The following is a 19,135-nucleotide window of genomic DNA, read 5'->3' as shown; positions in this document are numbered from 1 at the left end:
ACAAACCCCGACTACCGGGGAAACAACACTGTCCTAAAGTCTCTACACGGGTCTCTGGAGCTGGCGAGGTCAGGCACAAACCAAAAGAAATCACTCAAAACCATAAACGCACAGATCGGAACCGGACGGAAACATTTAAGCACAGAACACACAGACATGCACACGCGTACACATATACAGTGCGTGAGTGTGGGTTGTTGGTGGTGGTGAAGGCGTGAGGCGTTCAAAGACAGGAGGTAAGGCAGCGCATCGACAACACAGCATCATGGTTCGTGTGTTAAGATGGAGGTCTGAAAAAGCGGAGACGGTGGATACACACACCATGGGAATGGGCCAGAAACAACACTGAGGTAGATCTGAACAATGGAGATGGTCATGTTTTGTGGCAACGATGACTTGGTCGATGGTTTCGGTGATGGCGGTGGCGGTGGAGTGCCGGGGGTCATGGGGGGGGGGGGGGGGGGGGCGACAACACTGGTAATGGTAACGGTGGAGAGCGGAGGACGTAGGCAGGCGTTGGCCCCAACCCCCGGCGTCGGACCCCTCCCCCAACCTGAGTGACTGCGGTGTTACCTGGGCTGGCCAACGCTCCCAGGGAGGCGGCGTTGGTGGACAGGGGGTTAGCGGTGTTGGGACTGGCGGAGTTTTGGGCCGCCGCCGCCGCCGCTGCTAAAGTGGCCAGGTTCTGCAACTGCAGAGCACTCATACCTGGAGAGAGGAGCCAGAGAGGGTGGTGTCAAAACCTGGGGAGCGAGGCTGAGGCGTGGGCTGGGTCGCCTGGCTGGACCGGTACAGCGTGCCAGAGGACAGTACTGAACATGAGTTAGCTGCCTGGTGTCCGGAGGGTAAGGGTTAGGGTAAGGGTTAGGGTTAGGGGTTAGGCGTGTATGGATATACTCTACTGTGTTCATATGTTGTTGGTTTTGCTTTAGACAGCTTTAGCGTATCTTTGTGAAGAGTCTGTAGTGTGTGAAGGCAAGCTGCAGCAGCTGATTCCGCTAATAAGTCCCAGATGTGTCGGAATCAGTGAAAGCAGCTGTTTTGGTGTTTAGGTTTGGTGCACTTCTGTGAGGCAGACCTTCTCTGTCTGGAGGCAGAAACAATCTCACTGATTTCGTTGAAATTATATTTTCCTGTCTAAGGAAAGATCAGTGGAGAAGGCTAAAAAAATATAGGAGGTAACTAACCTTTATAGTCTAGTTATCCAATAATTTTTGCCAATTATATTACTTGGGATTCAAATAGAGCTCCTTCTTTGCTCAGCTAAGTTGTGCTTGTATAAATAAAAGCCTGAATGGTCAGTGATTAGAGCCTGACTGATGTGGGACTTTTGAGGCTGATATTGACATCTATAGTATGAAAGGGGCGCTTAGGGTGCCTTTTCAACATCTGTCTGGGGATAACAGATGAAAATAAGCATTTCAGGCTAATTTACAGTTCTTTCATTTCTGTAGATAAATGAACACGCCTTGCCTTTTGCATAAACAGTCTCCCTTTCACACACTTTTTTTTTTTTGCAGAAAAACATCAACTCCAATTTGATTATCAATATCATTTGCAGTTTTTACTTTTCAACATCATGTGCAATATTACTTTTTATTACTTTACAATATCATGCACAATATTAATTCTAAATATAATGTGCAATATTACTTTTCGATTTTAGTTTACCTACTACTAAATGCATCTTACTTTTATTGATATTCTACAGGTCGTGGTGTTAGCATTACTCTTATACACGCTACATTTATTACTCTATTGCTTTTTATTCTGACGTTGTTGTAATAACAATTTCAATCATGAAAGTTATTTTCTGAGGCAGGCTATTTAGCAATAACAATAAACTTTGTTCTCAAAAAATGACAAGATGACAACACATTTTGAACAGTAAATTACTCTGAACTATAACAAAGATGTACTTTACACTTCAATTAATGAGGATAAGGTATATATATATATATGTCTGTAATACGCAGACATCAGCCTCCTGTAGATAACTCTCGCCACAGTGGCTTTTAGCTTTAAAAATAAGAATTAAACTGCATCCCATTCAGCAGTCACAATGTAGTTGAGGACACCTGCAGGCTGAACTCCCCTCATTGTTAATCTGCACGCTGGCATTAGCATACAGGCCTGTACTTAAGCATAATTAACGACTACAGGCCAACATCCAAATGATGGTGAAGCAAAGGCTATAAAACTGCCTTCTCTGAGTACAACTAACCCTTTCACCTTACTCCATGAATATGTGTGTTTGTGCAAGTGTGTGAGTGAGTGTGTGTGTGTGTGTGTGTGTGTGTGTGTGTGCGTGCGTGTGCGAACATTACGAGGCAAAAACCCTCATGAAGCAAAAATACAGAATCAGACACCAGAGTTGTTCTTACCACAGAGGCGCTTCCTCAGACTCATGAGCTTCGTTAGAGTTAAGAGTTAAAGGGTGGACACTGTCAATGTGAGGTGTATGTGTCGTATATACAGTCTGAGTGTATATACAGTACCATGGGAATACGCACACGCGCACGCACACGCACACACACACACACACACACAAAAATAGACACACACAAACAAGACACCATGAAGAGGATCCATCTTGTTTGACACCGTGTTGAATGGTTTGAGGTTGTAACATCCAAACAGAGATATCCTTCACCCAGACAACCCGACTGAACGCAGCCAATGACAACAGATGGCTGAATTCATCACTGGGATTCACAGTTCTGATTGGTTAATTAAAGATATATTTTACAAAAAGGCCACTGCCTGTTTCTAAAAATCTCTCTTGTTTTTTTTCCGAGGTTGTCGTGATGAGCAGCTGCAGCAGGGAGTGTGTGGGTGTGGGGGTGTGTGTGTTCGCTGTAATGAGCAAGTACAATTGTGACAAAACAAAACAACCTCATCTGTGCTTACTTACGAGCGCGTCGAAGCCAAAAACAATCTTGTTTTCGAAGCGATTTTCTCCAATTTTCTGTTATACATCGACAGCTAAAATGGATTTCTGTTTTGTTACGGAAAAGGTGGGAATAAAACAGCCGTTTGGGTTTCTGTGAATAAGTGCTCAAATCTTGCACTAATTCACACCGCGTTTTATCTTTTTTTTCTTTAAAGTGCACCACATGAGTAAGCAGCAGCTGGCTCACGCAGACTCCTTCTCGACCCTGCAGAGCGACTTGCACAGAGAGAGAGAGAGAGAGATGAAGGCTGTTTAGTAGAGCTCTCCTTCACGGCTCTTTATTGCGATTTAAAAGACGTTTTTATTTCCCTGCCCTTTCCTCCTCGGTGGTTTTGACCACAGAGGCTCAGATCTACTCACACACAAACGTTTTCAAGATAATACCACCACTTCAGTACGTTTAAAATGCTAACAAATAGTCATTGTATTTACTTCGTTCACCTTGGCTGCACTCTCCTTTCATTCCTATTTTCCTCGTCCCATTCCTTAATTTCTTTCCTTTATCTGTTCCTTCCTGCCTTGTGCTTCAGCTCTTTTTCCGGTTTCTTTCCTTTCTTTTCCCAATTCCCTGCCTTCCTTTATCCCATTTCCTTTTTTCCTTACCTGTCCTGCTTTTTTCAATCATCTTTCCCTCTTCCATTTGCTCTGCTCTTCTTTTCTTGCCTTTTTTTTCCTCTTATTTTGTCTTTTCACTTCCCTTTTTTCCTGTTCTTTCCCCTTCTCTTTTCCATTCCCTTTCCTCTGCTTCTGGGCCCTTTAACATCTTCTTCCTTTCCTCTTTCCTACACTGTCTTTTTCCTTCCCTTTCCTGCCTTTCACTTCCGGCTTCCTATCACTTATTTCCTCCCCATTTTGTTTCCCTTTGTTTTCTTTCCTTTCCCATTTTCATTTCCTTCACTGCCTTTTTCTTTCTTTCCTTTCCTCCTTTCCACTATACTCATCTTTTTCTATGCCTAATTCCTCCGTACTTCCGCCTCTTTTTCCATTTCTTTTTCTTTGCCTCCCTGCATTTTTGATCTGTTTTCCTGCCTTCCAATTTTCCATATCTTAACTGCCTTTCCCTCCTCTTTTTTTTCTATTTTCTTTCCTGCTTTCTCTGTCCTCATTTCTTCCGTGGCCTTTTACTCATCCCCCTTTCCTCCTCTTTTAGCCTTTCATTTCGTTTTCCTGTCTTCTCTTCCAATTCCCATTTTCTTACTTGGCATTTCCCTCCTCTTTTCCATTTCTTTCCCTGTCATTCTTCTTCTATCTTTTCCTAACCTCCCTTTCTTTCCCGGTCTTTGCCAGATGACAGGCGACTCCACAGCGGCTCTCTGTCTCTCTCTCTTTCTCCTCTCTACCTCTTTCTCCCGGTTTTTCTCAAAGCAACTCCGTCGCAATTCTTACTTGCATTCGTCAAAGGAAAACAAGCAGCAGGCATGATATAAAAATAACTGGGTTAGAGGGGAACAAAGTCGAGATGAAGCCGTATACGTACGGAGAGAGAAGGCAAAGAAAGACAGACAAATACAATCTACTCCCCGCATCAGAGTCGGGAGTATCCGGGCCTGTGCAGATGGTAAGTGAATGTGTGAGCAACTATGAGCACATATGTGTGCGAGGACGCGTGCGTGTGTGTGTGTGTGTGTGTGTGTGTGTGTGTGTGCGCGTTCCATGCAGCCTGTATGGCAGTGCTGGGCTGCACCAGGCCGGCGTTGGCTGCGTCTAATTGAATGCTCATTGGTGTAATTGAAGCCTCTCAGCTCCTCGTGTTAAGGACTGGGACCAGATGTCATTCAGCTGTGTCACATATCCTGCCAATCACTAATGCTCTCTCTCTCTCTCTCTCTCTCTCTCTCTCTCTCTCTCTCTCTCTCTCTCTCTCTCTCTCTCTCTCTCTCTCTCTCTCTCTCTCTCTCTCTCTCTCTCTCTGGTGCGCAGATGGAGGACCACCAGATCTCCAGATTCAGACGCCGTTACTCGCCCTCGCTTCCAAATCCCTGAGCCTATTTATCCGTGCGAGTGTGTGTTTGTGAGGAAAAGTGTGTTTGAGCTCAACAGCAACAGAGTGAGCACACAATTTAAAATCAGCCACAGGGAAATTGCGAGGCATTGTAACTCAGGGGAACACGACAGAAAAGAAACCGGAGGATACAAGACGGGACTCGCCACTTAAAAAAAAAAAAAACACTCCCATCACACTCAGACAGTGTTATTGTGTCTCGGCAATTTCCCTATCCTGTCCCCCCCCCCTACCCCCCTCGCGTCAGCTGACTAAAGAGTGTACAATTAAGAGCTGACACCATACTAACAAACTCACAGAAGGATAGAAGAAAAAGAAGAGCGAAGCAGGGGAGAACAGACAGAGTGTGAAGGCTGGAGGAGGGAAGCGTAAAAAGGTGAGATGAAGAAACGGAGAGGGCGGGAGGCGCAGGAGTGTCTGCAAAAAAAAAAAGAAGAGGCTTAAAATAAATAGAAAAAAGGAGAGAGAGTGGGAAGAAAGGAGAGTAAAAAAAAAAGTCAGAGATGATGAGAGAGCGAGTATCCACGGGTCCCTGGAAGTATTAAATAACCCCAAATTTAAAGCCCGAAAAAATTATATTTCTTAAAGACAGATTTTATCTTGTTCAACAGTTAATAGGAGGCCTCTTGGCACGCTCAAGGCTTAGATTAATACAGAACTGGGTTAATACAATATGCATTTTTTATTGCATCAGCCTCACTTAGGAGAATTGGGCTCGTCCCTTACCATTTCCTATTTCTTTGTGTCCCTTTTTTTCTTCTTATTCAACCCATTTAGAGTTTGAAAACTTTCACTGGCTACATTCACTGCAAAAGAAAATGGATGTCTTACTTCCCTTCCTTAAATTCAATTCTTGTAGCGTTAAAAATGGCTATAAAGGGCTAAAAAAATTGCCTCGGACCTGCAGATACTCTTGAAAAGCAAAATATGGAAGATGACAGATCACAGAGATCCTCACAGAGTGAGAGAGCAGTAGATGGCGCCAGCCTGCAGTGCAAGACATCCACCAAAAGGAAGCCCACTTTTAACCATTTCCCCCCCCCCCCTCCACTCTACTTTTTCTTTTTCTTCCCCCACCGTCCTCTTTCCTGCGATTCATCCATCCCCGGCAAAGCCTCGGTGCTACTGTTACACGCCCGGGGCGCAGCTCTTGTCTGGCCTCATTAAAAGATCAAGACAATTCTTAGCAACAGTTAATAAATCTTCGGGGCAAAGATCTCTCTTTACTCCGCCACGCGAGTTCATCTGTTATGCTCTTTGGTTCCTCTTAGAAGACTGTGAACAAAAAAATAAATAACAGAGAGGCGCAACAAAAAGGGGCCATTGCCGGCGCAGTTACAGGAGAGTTTATCAACTGATTTTTTTTTTTCTTCTTCTTTTTGGACTCACCGGCCATCTGCTGGATCCCGCTGAAGGCTCCTAGGTTACTGGAGGAGGTTGCCTGCTGGAGCAACTGATGGCAAAAGAAAAAATAGAAGAGAGCGAAAGAGAGAGAGAGAAGGAGAGAGAAGGCAGAGGGGAAAAAAGAAGAGGGAGAAACCAAAGTGAGCTGGGTGGATACAGAAACAGTTTAACACAATGTCTATACAATGCTACGCTGGGAAGCTAAAGCCGTAATGAGCGGGTTTAGCAGTGTGGTTCATCGCCGCTCAATGAGTAAATGAGCTGCTAATATAGTTTGAGCTCTCCTCTAAGCAAACAGCGTTTGTATTCCACCGCCATTCTCCCAGACAAGTTGAGCATGAAAGTGCCAATCTAGCCGACTAATTAGATTCCGGAAACAAAAGTGGAATACCGATGCTGTCAAAAACTCATCCTTCAAAGACTTGAATTAACAGCAAATTAACATCTTGTTTCTATTGTGTCTGTGGTCCCCCCCCACTTTCCGGAATAGAGCTTAATCTTTTCAAAAAAGTCTGAAAGAGAGGCTTGAGTGGCCGGTTAGCTCAGTTGGTAGAGCGGGCGCATATATACTGAGGTTTATTCCTCGATGCAGAAGGTCCAGCGTTTGAATCTGACCTGTGATGGTTCTCATGTATGTCTTCCCCCCTCTCTCTCCCTCCTTTCATATCTCAGTTCCTATCCAATTAAGGCAGAAATGCCCAAAAAGAAAAAAAAAGAAAAGAGGATTGAAGATGAAGGAGAAATCTGGGAGCCCAATTCACAAAACACTTTTTTTTATCTTAAATTTATTTCCCTTTAAGGTTAATTTAGAAACTGAAGCGCAATGAGTCAAGGGTTAGTGCCGAGACATTTTACAGGAAGAGTCCTGAGTTTGAGGCTCTGAAAAAGGGCCGCAGAGACATGGGGGAGAGAATGAGGTTTCTGAACCCTACTTTAAAAACAAAAAAGATCCCACAAAATCCCCCAATCAAACAAATCAACCGATGAAGGTCTCAGATGCTGTGCAGCAGAGCCTCCACTGCAGGATTTCTCAAATTGGGTATCAGTGGGCTCCCGGGGGTTTCACACTGTCCCCCAGCCAGACCAGTTTTTTTGTTTAAACTATTAATAGGGCAATAGTGCAGCTTCTATTTACGTTCACAAAAGGGCTCGTTTTGCCACTGACAGGCTCAGATTAATATTCTAAGTGGCTGACAACATTATGGAAAGTTTTTTTTTTTTTAAAGAGGTCGACCTTTCTGTTAAAGGGTAAGATCCTTTTTTTAAACATAAAAACATCCACAAAATTGCATTCGCTAAAGCCACCAGACTCCATGTAAATAAACGTTGACAGACACAAAATAAAACTAGGAAGAGCCATTTTTGGTCGTCTTTCCACTTTTCCAACCATCACAACTGTAGTTTTGGTTGAAATAAACACATATGCTGCGTTCCAGACACACCTTTCACTTCAAAACATGACTCACGACTTGGTAGCGTTCCAGCATGTCATCATTCAGATGAACTGTGATTGAGTGAAAGTCGGTTTAGTTACGTTTATGTACAGCTGATTTGTGCGTATGATGATAAAAATAATGACATTTGGCACACCGTCAAAGAGGGCTAGCTAAACCGTTGCCGTTGGCAGGGTTCAGGTTAGGCTACCTAACGTTAACGTTAGCTAGCGACTACCTAACGTTGATGTTAGCTAGCGCTAGCTGATACTAGCGATTTCTAGTCGGCGACATATTTTGGTCTTCATTAGTAAACATAACCTGTAGTAGTACACAATCGCATGTGTATTGTTTTGATTACAATGTGCGGAATTACTTTACGTTGCCTATTTATGTCTATTTATTTCTATTTCTCACTGTTAACGGTATGTACAGCATCAACAGGAGTTGCCATTGTTTATGTGTGTGTGACGTCAAAAACTGTAACTGGGAGTACAGCGATCTGGTACGAGTTCACGGGTAAGTTACGGGTTTGACTGCCGTTCCAGGGCACTTTCACGGGTAGAAGGTTGTGAAAACATGGGTTACGGGGTGGCCTGGAACGCGCCAAGTTTACTGATTTACATGTGAAAATATGTTAGCTCTATACAAACTAAAAGTATTGTTTTTTAAATGGAGTCTGGTGGGTTTGGCGCTAGCAATCTCAGAGCTGTTTCTGGTTAAACAGAAAGGTCTCAAAGAGGTTTTAAAAAGGTCGATCTCTGTTGGGATCATATCCATAATGTTGTCAGAAACTTAGAATAATAATCTCAGCCTTTCAGTGGCAAAAAAAAAAGCACTTTATTGGACGTAACTGACGATGCACATTTGCCCCATAGGTTTACATTGCAGCCTGGTCTGTGGGTGCCAGTAACAGCGTTCATGCTTAACACTGGACCAATTTCAAAGATTGTTGATCCTATCAGTCCTCATTGAAAACATATATTATGGGCACCTAGCAGCTTCGAACCCTGTTCAGAGACCTCATTTCCTTCCAAGGGACAAAGGACGGAGGAGAGGAATCACAGCACAAGAAAGAAAGAGAGAAGAGAGGAAGAGACAGGAGGCCAGTGTATAGTGAGTATTTGGGTGTTTTTCAGGTCGGAGAGTTTGCGAATGGGGCACTGACTGCTGCGGCGTTGGCCATGGGGCTGTAGTAAGGGGTGGAGGAGGTGATGGTGGGTGACGTGGCGGCTCTCCTTACAGCCAGATACTGCGGGGTAAGGCCGCCCAGGCCCGTCAGGCTCCCCCAGGTGGTGGCACTGTTGAGCTGCTGCATCTGCTGCGCCAGCTGCTGCTGCAGACGCCGCTGCTCCTTGTCCTTCTGCGTGTCGGCGAACTTCACCACGATGGGGGACGAGCAGCCCTGCAGTGGGGGGAGGGAGGGAGAGGGAGAGGGAGAGGGAGAGGGCGAGGAGGGAAAAGAAATGATGAGAGGGGCAGAGAAGAAGACTTTGATTGTGTTGTCTTCCCCGTCGACCAATTTATGAAAATAAAATGTTTTGGCGCTTTTTTCCAGCGGTTTTTGCACTTTTTTCTATGCTTTTGACACTTTTTAAAATGTTTTTGTCACTTTTGTCGAACGCTTTTTTTCCGTTCCTTTCCGAAACCTAATTCATATGACATTATGCCTCATTTTTGAGTTAAAAAAGCAGAAATTATGAATTATTTTGATTAAATGTTAAGATCAGAGGATGTTCAGTGGATCACAGACTAGTTTATGCCAAAGTTTAAGGCTGATCTATGCTTCGATGGCGTACTCCTGCAGTAGAGGTCTGATCGGGCCAAATTTTTCCGTCTGAACCGGGCTCGCGTCTGACAGAGCCGTGCCCGAACCCGGCCCGAGCCCGACAGGCATTAAGATATTTATGTCCGAGCCCGACCCGAGCCCGACACAGTTAAAATCTCGTTTTTTTCTCATACTAATGACTCATGTACTTTTGTTTGTGTGGAAAGCCCGCTTTTATTAAAGGGATACTTCACCGATTTAGCATTAAGCTTTGTATCAGTAGAAACCCGGTAGTATTTTTGAATGACCGTGCTTCCCTCCCTCATGTCCCCCTGACTGGGGAGATCTCTGTACTGTGGGTCTGGAAAAAGCCTCAGATGATGCAAAGTGACGATTTTTGCGTCATCTGAGGCTTTTTTGCCCAGAGGCTATGAACTACAGTCCAACTTCCGCATATTTCAAACCCGCCCATAGGGGGTTGGACTCCGGCATTCTCCGAAATTCCACAAAACAAAACGAGTGTCAGCCATCTTGAATCCTCGCGTAGCTTTAGTGGCTTCTCAGCATCAAAACTTTAGATAGATAGATTTATTCATCCCGAAGGAAATTTTAGAACAATTATGTGCATTCAAACTACCGCACACGTGTACCAACGGGATACATTGGTACAGATCGGAGCTATGCAGGACACTTTATTACAGACGGAATACTCGACACAGCTTCGCCCGCCTGCTATGGAGCCCAGCGGTGCTGATCGAAGCCTCTGGCCGGTAAAGGGACATCATCAGCGGCGGACGTTGAGCGAGTTTGTAGGTGGAAAACTAACGTTAGCCGGCCATCTGTTCCATCAATCCTGCTTGCAAGTGTCCGCTCATTAGACAACAAACTGGACTACATCCAACTTCAACGAAACTCCCAACGCGAGTTCAGAGACTGCTGTGTTTTTGTTGTTGTGGAAACAATTGCTATGGACTATGCAGCTACCGCTCTGTCGCCGGGTAAGACTAGTGGAGGTGAGCTGTGTTAACACGGAATGCCTGCCGCATAAATGTGGGTGCTTGTATCCAACTAACTGCTAACTGCTGGTGGAGTTTGTGACTGTTAAATGCCGACCATTCTACATTACACGCAAATTTGTACCAAATGCTAATGCTAGTAGCTAGCTATGTGTTAGCTGAACCTTACGGAGCATATCATGTGTACTAAATGTAGCCTGTTTTGTATGTCGTTTTTATATAATGTCGTTTTTATATAATGTCGTTTTCATATATTTTAATTGTGTAACCAATTGAGCCACGGTGAAACGTTGTTTCGTGTATATGGTCGAAGTGACAATAAAACAGACTAAAGTTGAGTTGACTGTCTCACTGTCTGTCTGTAACGGTAGGCGTGGCTTGGGGGTAGACGCTAAAGCAGCAAAGCAAGTGCATTCTGGGATTTGGTGTCTTTCATCCACATGAGCCAAAAACACATTTTTTAGCTTTTCTCGGACTAGAAGCCACCAATTTCTAAAAGAAAATGCACATTTGTACTATATAAGTGATTCAATTTAAAGATATATTAATCTTTACAACGGTGAAATATCCCTTTAAGCAACTATAGGAAGGCATTCGGAAATGTCAACAGATGAGCGCATCAGCGCACATGTTCAATGTGTTAACCTTTCCTGCTTGCTTCGATTCCGACCGTGGTCAGAAAACCAGGGGAGACTCGTTACCTCCAGGGCCGACGTTATATAACGATGAATGAACTTGGCTTTCAGTCTGGGGTTTATCTCGGACACCGCACACACTGTGTACAAAACTTAAACTTATTCCACCAACTCTGCTCCGGTCGCATCTACACGTCTGCTTCCTCTTTCTCTATCTCTCGGGTACCGTCGGGCCCCTTCGGGCTCGGGTCGGGTATCCATGCCTTATTCCGCAGACCCCTCTGCGTTGCCGCAAACCGACAGACCGCAAGAACTGTGATTGGTCAACTCGTCCTGTGTGTTGATAGTTGGTGTTTCAAGCAGCCTACTGTGGGGAGTAGCAACATGCTAGTTCACTGACATGAGCTTTGCAAATAAAATCAAGACATATTTTGGTTACAATGACGGGGTTATCTGTTTGTAAAGTGTCTATATGTCGGTAATGTTTTGAAATGAGCACTTTGCCAGCAAGCAGTATTTTGTGGGCAGTTGTGCTAAAGTTTGCTTGCTACCATAAAATAAACTGGCTGGCAGACACTTCCGAAAGGGTCACGACGCCGTAGGAGCGACGCTGTAGCTACGGCGTGGAGTTGACGCAGAAGCGTAAAACAGCTTTTAGTCAGGATACGGTTTTGAAAGCATTTAAACATGTTTTTCAAATGTTATAAAATTATATAAAACACCCAAAATTCAATACAACTAATCATCCATTTTTATATATGATTCACCATATTGGAGGGAATGCTCATTTTTGTATCATTATTCTCATTTTCATTGAACATTTTTAAATGATTATAGTGTGATTTTTGGTGAGGATCTGTACCAAACAAAGATGTTTCCTTTAGTCTGTAGGACAGGATTTGTAGACTGGGACGTCTCTGCAGCACCACAATACTTAATTTAGAATAGTTTTACACATACCCCCCCTCCCCCAGCAATGTGGATATTGCACTAGTCCAAATAGTGATTAATTGTGCAGCCCTAACCTATAGACTTAAAATCAGCTTATTCACCCATACACTCATAAACCCTCACTCGTGCATGCACACACATGCGTACAGAAGAGGAGAAAGCAGAGGGAAGAAAAGAAAAAAAGAAAGAAAGAAAGAAAGAAAGAAAGAAAGAAAGAAAGAAAGAAAGAAAGAAGAGGAGCAAATTGAAAAAAAGGGAAAGAAGAGAAGAGCAGAGTTGGAAAAAGAGGAGAGAGGAAGAAGAAAGAAGAAGAACTGGGGAGAGGGACAGAGAAGAGGATGAAGCAGAGGAAGAAAGGAAAAAAATGAAGAAGAAAGAAGAGGAGCAAATATGAAGAAAAGGAAAAGAAGAGAACAGCAGAGGAGAGGAGAAAATAACACGACAGGAACGAAAAAGGAAAATGGGGGAGAAGAGGAAGATAAAGGGGATAGGAAAACGAAAGAAGAAGAGGGGGCAGAGCAGAGGAAAAAGCAGAGGAGACAAGACGGGAGAGAAGGAAAAAGAAAAAAGAAAGAAAGAAGAGGAGCAAACTTGAAAACAGGGAAAGAAGAGAAGAGCCGAGGAGAAGGAAAGAGGAGACATAACAGGGCAGGAAAGAAGAGAGGAAATAGGGGAGAAGAATGAGATAAAGGGGAGAGGAGAGGAAAAGGATAGAAGAGAGGGGTAGGATAAAAGAGGAGACAAGAGAGGACAGGCGAGAAAGAAGAGCAGAGGAGAACAGATGAAAGAGGAGAGAAAGGAGAGGAAAAAAGAAACAGAAAACGGGAGAGGAGACATGGAGGAAAGGACAAAGGAGGAAACAAGAGGAGAGGAGAAAGGAGAGACGAGAGAAGGGGAAAGAGGAGGAAGAGATGGGGGATTCAAGAAAGATAAGCGCAGAGAAGAGGGGAGAAAGAAGAGCAGAACAGATGAAAAAGGAGAGAAGAGGATGAGGAAAGAGGGAGGAAAAGAAGAAAAAGACGAGCAAAGAAAATGGGGGAAAGAAAAGAAGAGAAGACAAAAGATGATTAGGCAAAGGCATAACAATGAAGGATCTTATGATGATGGACAAAAGCAGAACCACAGAAGATGGTACAGAACCACACACACACACACACACACACACACACACACACACACACACACACACACACACACACACACACACACACACACACAGAGTCACACAGGAAAGATGACTCTAAAGCCAGTGGGCTTTCTTCTTTCCCCCCACAAGGGCTCAGTTATCTCTGAGTCCAGAACGGTTTCACCAGAAACAGATTTCCTGAGTTCTCCAACTATTTCATCATCTCATATGAGGAGAGACTTGATGTGTATGTATGTGTGTGTTGGTGTATGTATTAGTGTGTGTAAGAGAGAAAGAGAGAGAGAGAGAGAGAGAGAGAGAGAGAGAGAGAGAGAGAGAGAGAGAGAGAGTGTAAAAAGGCAGAGAGAGAGGTTGAGAAGGCCAGAGGAAGATTTCGAGATTCGGACAATCAAAAGAAGTGTATCTAATTGTCCGAAATTCAAATTCCTCAGAGCAGGAATGTGAGTGTGTGTGTGTGTGTGTGTGTGTGTGTGTGTGTGTGTGTGAATGAACCTGTCACACAGGGAGAAGGAGAAAAAAACAAAAAACAACGCTCCTGATGAAAGCTGCAGCGATGGCTGGAACACAGCGAAGCTGAAACGGAAAGTTATAACCTATCACACCACACCATTACTCACACACTGCAATCAAAGCCTAACTACGGGGCAAATCCGTTTAGAAACAAAGGCAATGTGCTACAGGAGAATAAAAAAACCTTTTGATTGAAACATTTAGTTTGAGGCACGATCCGCACTCAGCAGGGGAGAGCAGGGATTTGGCTACTGTGCAGATAGCGCAGCACACAGTCAGAGCGGAGATATATGTCAACTGTGTGTAAGCGAGTGTGCGTGGCTGAATGTGTCTTTGCAGGTAAATGTATGTTGTAAAAGTCTTTTTTTTGTATAAAAGACTGTGGATCACTATGTACACTTTCAAATGTCAATTCAGTAAAATCAACTCAACTTTTAGCATTAAAGGGATAGTTTGGATCTTTGGAACGGTTGTATGAGCTACTTCTCCATAGTCAGTGTATTAGCTACAGTAGATGGCGGTCGGCACGCCCCCAGTTTGGAAACATATTTTAGCCACCTAAAAACAGGACCACCAACTGTATGCTATATTTAGAAATATTTTCATCGCTTTATCTTGCTGTTTTGGGGCTTTTTTGGCCTTTATTGGATAGGTACGGTGGCCGAGACGGTTCAACACAAATACAAAAGCCACAACACAAACCCAAAAGCTACAACACAAACACAAAAGTCAAGTTGTGGCTTTTGTATTTGACTATACTTTTGTAACCGTCTCAGCCACAGTAGATAGGACAGCTAAAGACACGGAAGAGAGAGAGAGAGAGGCAGATGACAAAGAAAAAGGTTCAGAATCGGACCCGGGCCACTGCGTAAGGACTGGGCCTTAGTACATGGGGCGCACGGTTAACCAGGTGAGCCACCAGTGCACCCCAGCCACCAGACTCCTTGTACCTCGCAGAACACGGGAGTTGCTGGTCTACCGCTGGTTAGAACTAACTGTTCAGGGCAACGGTCGAGGTTTTTTGTTAAAGGAGTGTGGTAGCTTTGAAGAGAGCAGAGATGGATATAACAGCTTCAGTTAAATTGAAAATTAATTTTTTAGGAGACCTTTTTTTAGGTGGCTAAAATACGTTTTAGTGCTGCTCCGGTCCACTGCAATAATAAAAAAAAATTGTGTCCTTGAACATGTATAGTATTCACATGCCAAATAAAAACACTTCTGAGAACCTTAACTCATCCTGAAAACAATATTTTGTAACAAAGCGAGCTACATGAGGTGAAAACGCAATAACCCTGTACAAAAAGAGAGTGAAAACTGAGCAAAAACAGGATCTGGTAAGTTGACATCAGAACTAATCATAATTCAGTTATGCACAATTGTAAGGCAGCCGAGTTAGTAAAAATTTGACACCTAATGTTTATAGAGTGTAGCTGTATGCTTGTATATGCCAACACATTCTCACTTCCATCGTGTCAAAAAGCGACGTTTGGTCAGGAGCCTTGGGTGTTTATATATTTAGATGCGCTTGGTCGGAACTCTTTGTGTCACTCTTTGACGCTCTGGGTCACGATCCCTGGCGTCGCTATTTGACGCTATCTGGACTCGCGTCTAGCCGTTTGGCGTCATATTTAAACACGCTTGGTCGGGACTCTTGGCGTCTCTTTGTTGACGAGCTGGGTCGGGACTCTTGGCGTCACTTTTGGACGCCCTGGGTCGGGACGTATGTTTAACTGACATGCGGCACAAGAACGGGACAGTTAGGTTTAGGAAAAGATCGCGGGTGGGGGTTACAAAATGCAAGTTGCGAGTGACACGCGGGACAAGAACTCCGGTGGTGAAAGTCCTGTGTTGTTTCACCCATCCACCACCCCAACCAGCCTCCTTACACGGATCTTTCACACTACTCGCTCTTAATACTCCGTCATCTTACAGAGCGGCGGTCAAGCTGCTGCTATGCCCGGTGCGTTCCATACAGACGCAAAAAAGGGTGATTTTTGCGTCGATATCCAAGCGGCAGTATTTTACGAGTTGGGAGTGAGAACGGGCTGTGTATGCCTGTTTCCATGTGTGTGACCGGACAACCCCTCCTCTGTGGGCTAAGGCTCGACTTTATCAGCTGAATGAGCATGTCTCCTGTCTGATGGCGGCTGGGCCACATTTACTGCATCTCTCCACCAGTCATTTTCCCTCTTTATTCTGACCACTGACAGATAAAAGGAGAGGAGACGATGGGGGGAATTGCATTCGGAGGGAGAGTGTCAGTCTGGGGCCTCGCCGCCGCAGTCGATTCCCCTTGAGACAGGAGCTCCCTATACCTCTCTGCTAAATATCTCATTACTCCAGCTGACACCCAGCGAGCGGGGGGAAAACACAGCCCAGAATGAGAGTCCTGCCCTGGGAGAGGGGCCGAGGGCCAGGGGGTCTCCACGCTCGGGGCTACCAGTTCTCCCTAAAGAACTGGGGCTGCACTTTAAAGTTTCTCAGGCGATTGCCCTTAGGTGATCAAAACCGGCGGAGGGAAAGTGCCAGCTTATGCCATCTGTTGAAACAAATCATCATTGATTTCACCGTAGGGGGATTCTTTTTTAATAATTCATCATAGATTAGTAACAGCTTGGACTTTCATTTATCAAACACTGTGTGACTATAGTGATAATCAGTGAGTAGGATGAAACAACATCACTGTTTGGGCAAAACCATGTATTCACAAAAAAAAAAAGATTTCACATAAACCAAATTATTACATGCTTCTTAAAGCATTTTTTGACTATTTTTGGTCTGCATTATTTCTGCAATAGCCATTCAATGTATTTACATTCTGTAATTAGCTCTCTGTATAGTAGTCTTCATAGGACACCCACATACATTTGATATGTCTTTGTGGGTGTCCTAATGTGATGTGTTTTTTTTTTTTTATGTGTTACATGTTTTATGTTATGTGTTGTGCTATAGAATATGAAAAGATGTGTGGAAATGATTATCCCTATGGGATCTATTTATCTGTTAGTGGCGGTGTACGCCATTCCTGTGCTGGATTTAAATTGCCTTCATTGCCTGTATTAAGTTAGTGCTAACGCTAATCCGACATTTCTTACTGCTGCTGCTTCTCATTGAAAACATTCAACTGGCGAAACAAAGGATGTTTTCAATTTGTACAACAGACGCAGGACTATGTGTCACAGAGGTTAGCGCTGATCGTCATCGTGCATTCCTTAGTAAATCAGTTTAAAATATTACAGGGACTAATTTTACTGTGCCCTGCTGTTGTGTGGAAAGCTACATCACGAGTGCTAAATGAAATCACGATGCAGTTGCTTATAGAATAATGGAAAAAGGCCAATTATTGACCAACGTCTTTATGAAATCAAATTGAGTTTGGCTGCACTGTAAAGACACACCAGTTGCTCTGCGGTTGTCTTTCGGAACTACAACTACTAAAGCAAGAGTGAAGATGTTTGTATCATATGAGAACATTGGGAAGGGGTTTAATAAGGCTCCAAAGTTAATATTGGGGGAGAGAAAAACTGGCATGGCATTTTGCAAAGGGGTCCCTTGACCTCTCGCTTGGAGATAACTGAAATAAATGGGTTCATGGGGTGCCTAGAGTCATGCATTTACAGACATGCCCACTTTATGCTAATCCAATGCAGTTCTTCTCATGCGCAAATGTGTTATTTTCGCCTATTTTAAAATTCTGTATTTTAATATTTTTGCATACTGGGGTCCCTAAACAGTCCTGGAATGGCATAAATTGACTGGAAAGCTGGGACTCTTGTGGATTTAATGAGCCCAATTGTATTCATGCATGATGATGTTAGTCCCCATAGAAGCCATTTTATAGTAGTGAGACAATTTTTTAGAAAATTAAGCTCACTGCATACAATGACCTGTTGTGATCTCTAGGATAATCACAGCCTCATAAAACTTGACAACCACAAATTAGAGGCCTAGGGCATTCAGACGATAGTCTATATCAACGACGTTTCATTTCCGGATTTTTCAGGTGCAGCCGGAAATTCGCCGGATGTTCCTAATTTTCGGACGGATGTCCCGTTACCTTCCGCTTTCTTTGTGTTGTAATTATAAACTCTGGTGGATTTATGAGGACTATGGTTAACTGCTCCTCAGATCTCTGCAGGGTAAATCCAGACAGCTAGCTAGACTATCTGTCCAATCTGAGTTTTCTGTTGCACGACTAAAACTACTTTTGAATGTACACGTTTAACCAAAACCAGTTCCTTCCCGAGGCTATTTCGTCCGGCGCCTAGCGCCACCCACGATGATTGTGAATGATTTAAAGAAATGCCAATAAACCAGAGCACGTTTTTCTCCTATACTGGAATGCTGTGGGGACTAGCCAGACCTTCCTCCGCAGCGCTGTGGAGGAAGGGTCTGGCAATGCAAGACTAGAGGACGTATGGCAGTCATTGTTCCCAAATGAACCGGAACTCTAAATCTTTAGCATTATAACTTTAACAGGCAAGAGAGAAAGAATTTGAGACAAATCTCCTGAGCTTAAAATCCCAATCGATTATAAACTGGCACTGTGTTTTCTGGGTTTATAAAAATTCACATTTTAGATAACAGTACATCAAGACTTACTAAAATGAACTTTAGCCACAGAGTCTCCTTCTCTAAGGAACAACGTTATGTTCTCACCACCCTCGAAGCTTTATTTTAGTCCGTTTCAGAATATCTATCGAGCCAGCTAATGTTTATAGGTATTTGTTGCTGATGGGCGTCTGTGAAAACCCTGCCGCTGGGTGGAATTACACCTCATGTCGTGTGCGACTAAATGTAGTAAACCATCTGATTTGTTGTGAATTGGTCACTTTTGAGCACAAACAGCAGGGGGCAACATGATGACTCTACCTCTCTATGGGAGCCAACAAATTTCATGAGTCCCTCGTAGATTGTTTACACCTAATAATACACTGAGTGTATTAATAACATAAGAATACCATTGTGTGGTCGTAACAAAGTTGCTATTGTTTTGTCTTAAATGGTCTCTGGATTCAGAGATTTTGAAAATAACGTCATTAATTCAACGCTGGTGGTAGAGCATTGATTTATTTTTTGATACTATTTCAGGAGAGAGATCTATTAGCTGCAGACTGTCTCCCATGTTGCACAACTTTCACATCTGAAGAAAATAAAGCGCTCCAAGTCTCACAGGAAGCCTTCTCAGCAGGATACGTTTCTACAGGGAAAACACTCCTTTCTGAGATGTTATTTTTGTCTCGTTTCTTACAATGTCTTGACAAATCTTCCACACAAAAATCCCATACTTCTGGGTACATATCCTTACAGCATATA

The 19,135-nt window shown here is 43.7% G+C and overlaps 1 protein-coding gene across 18 annotated transcripts in view; it reads right to left on the bottom strand.

Moving 5' to 3' along the window:
• Positions 1-19,135, bottom strand: part of celf2 (cugbp, Elav-like family member 2) — a 233,171-nt gene that overhangs the window by 23,337 nt on the left and 190,699 nt on the right. For 6 of the 18 annotated variants that reach the window (XM_078242919.1, XM_078242922.1, XM_078242918.1 and 3 more), the window contains exons 7-8: positions 9,036-9,197; positions 6,345-6,408 (exon numbers count right to left, since the gene is read on the bottom strand). In XM_078242919.1, the coding sequence (XP_078099045.1) occupies positions 6,345-6,408; positions 9,036-9,197 (226 nt within the window). Of the gene's footprint in view, positions 1-573; positions 709-6,344; positions 6,409-8,960; positions 9,198-19,135 lie in introns of all 18 variants that reach the window. The other 12 variants (XM_078242911.1, XM_078242910.1, XM_078242925.1 and 9 more) reach the window with 3 other exon arrangements.

The sequence above is a fragment of the Sander vitreus genome, chromosome 23 (genome assembly GCF_031162955.1).
Source record: "Sander vitreus isolate 19-12246 chromosome 23, sanVit1, whole genome shotgun sequence".
NCBI classification, from domain to species: Eukaryota; Metazoa; Chordata; class Actinopteri; order Perciformes; family Percidae; genus Sander; species Sander vitreus.
This window is presented reverse-complemented; position numbering and strand designations above follow the sequence as displayed.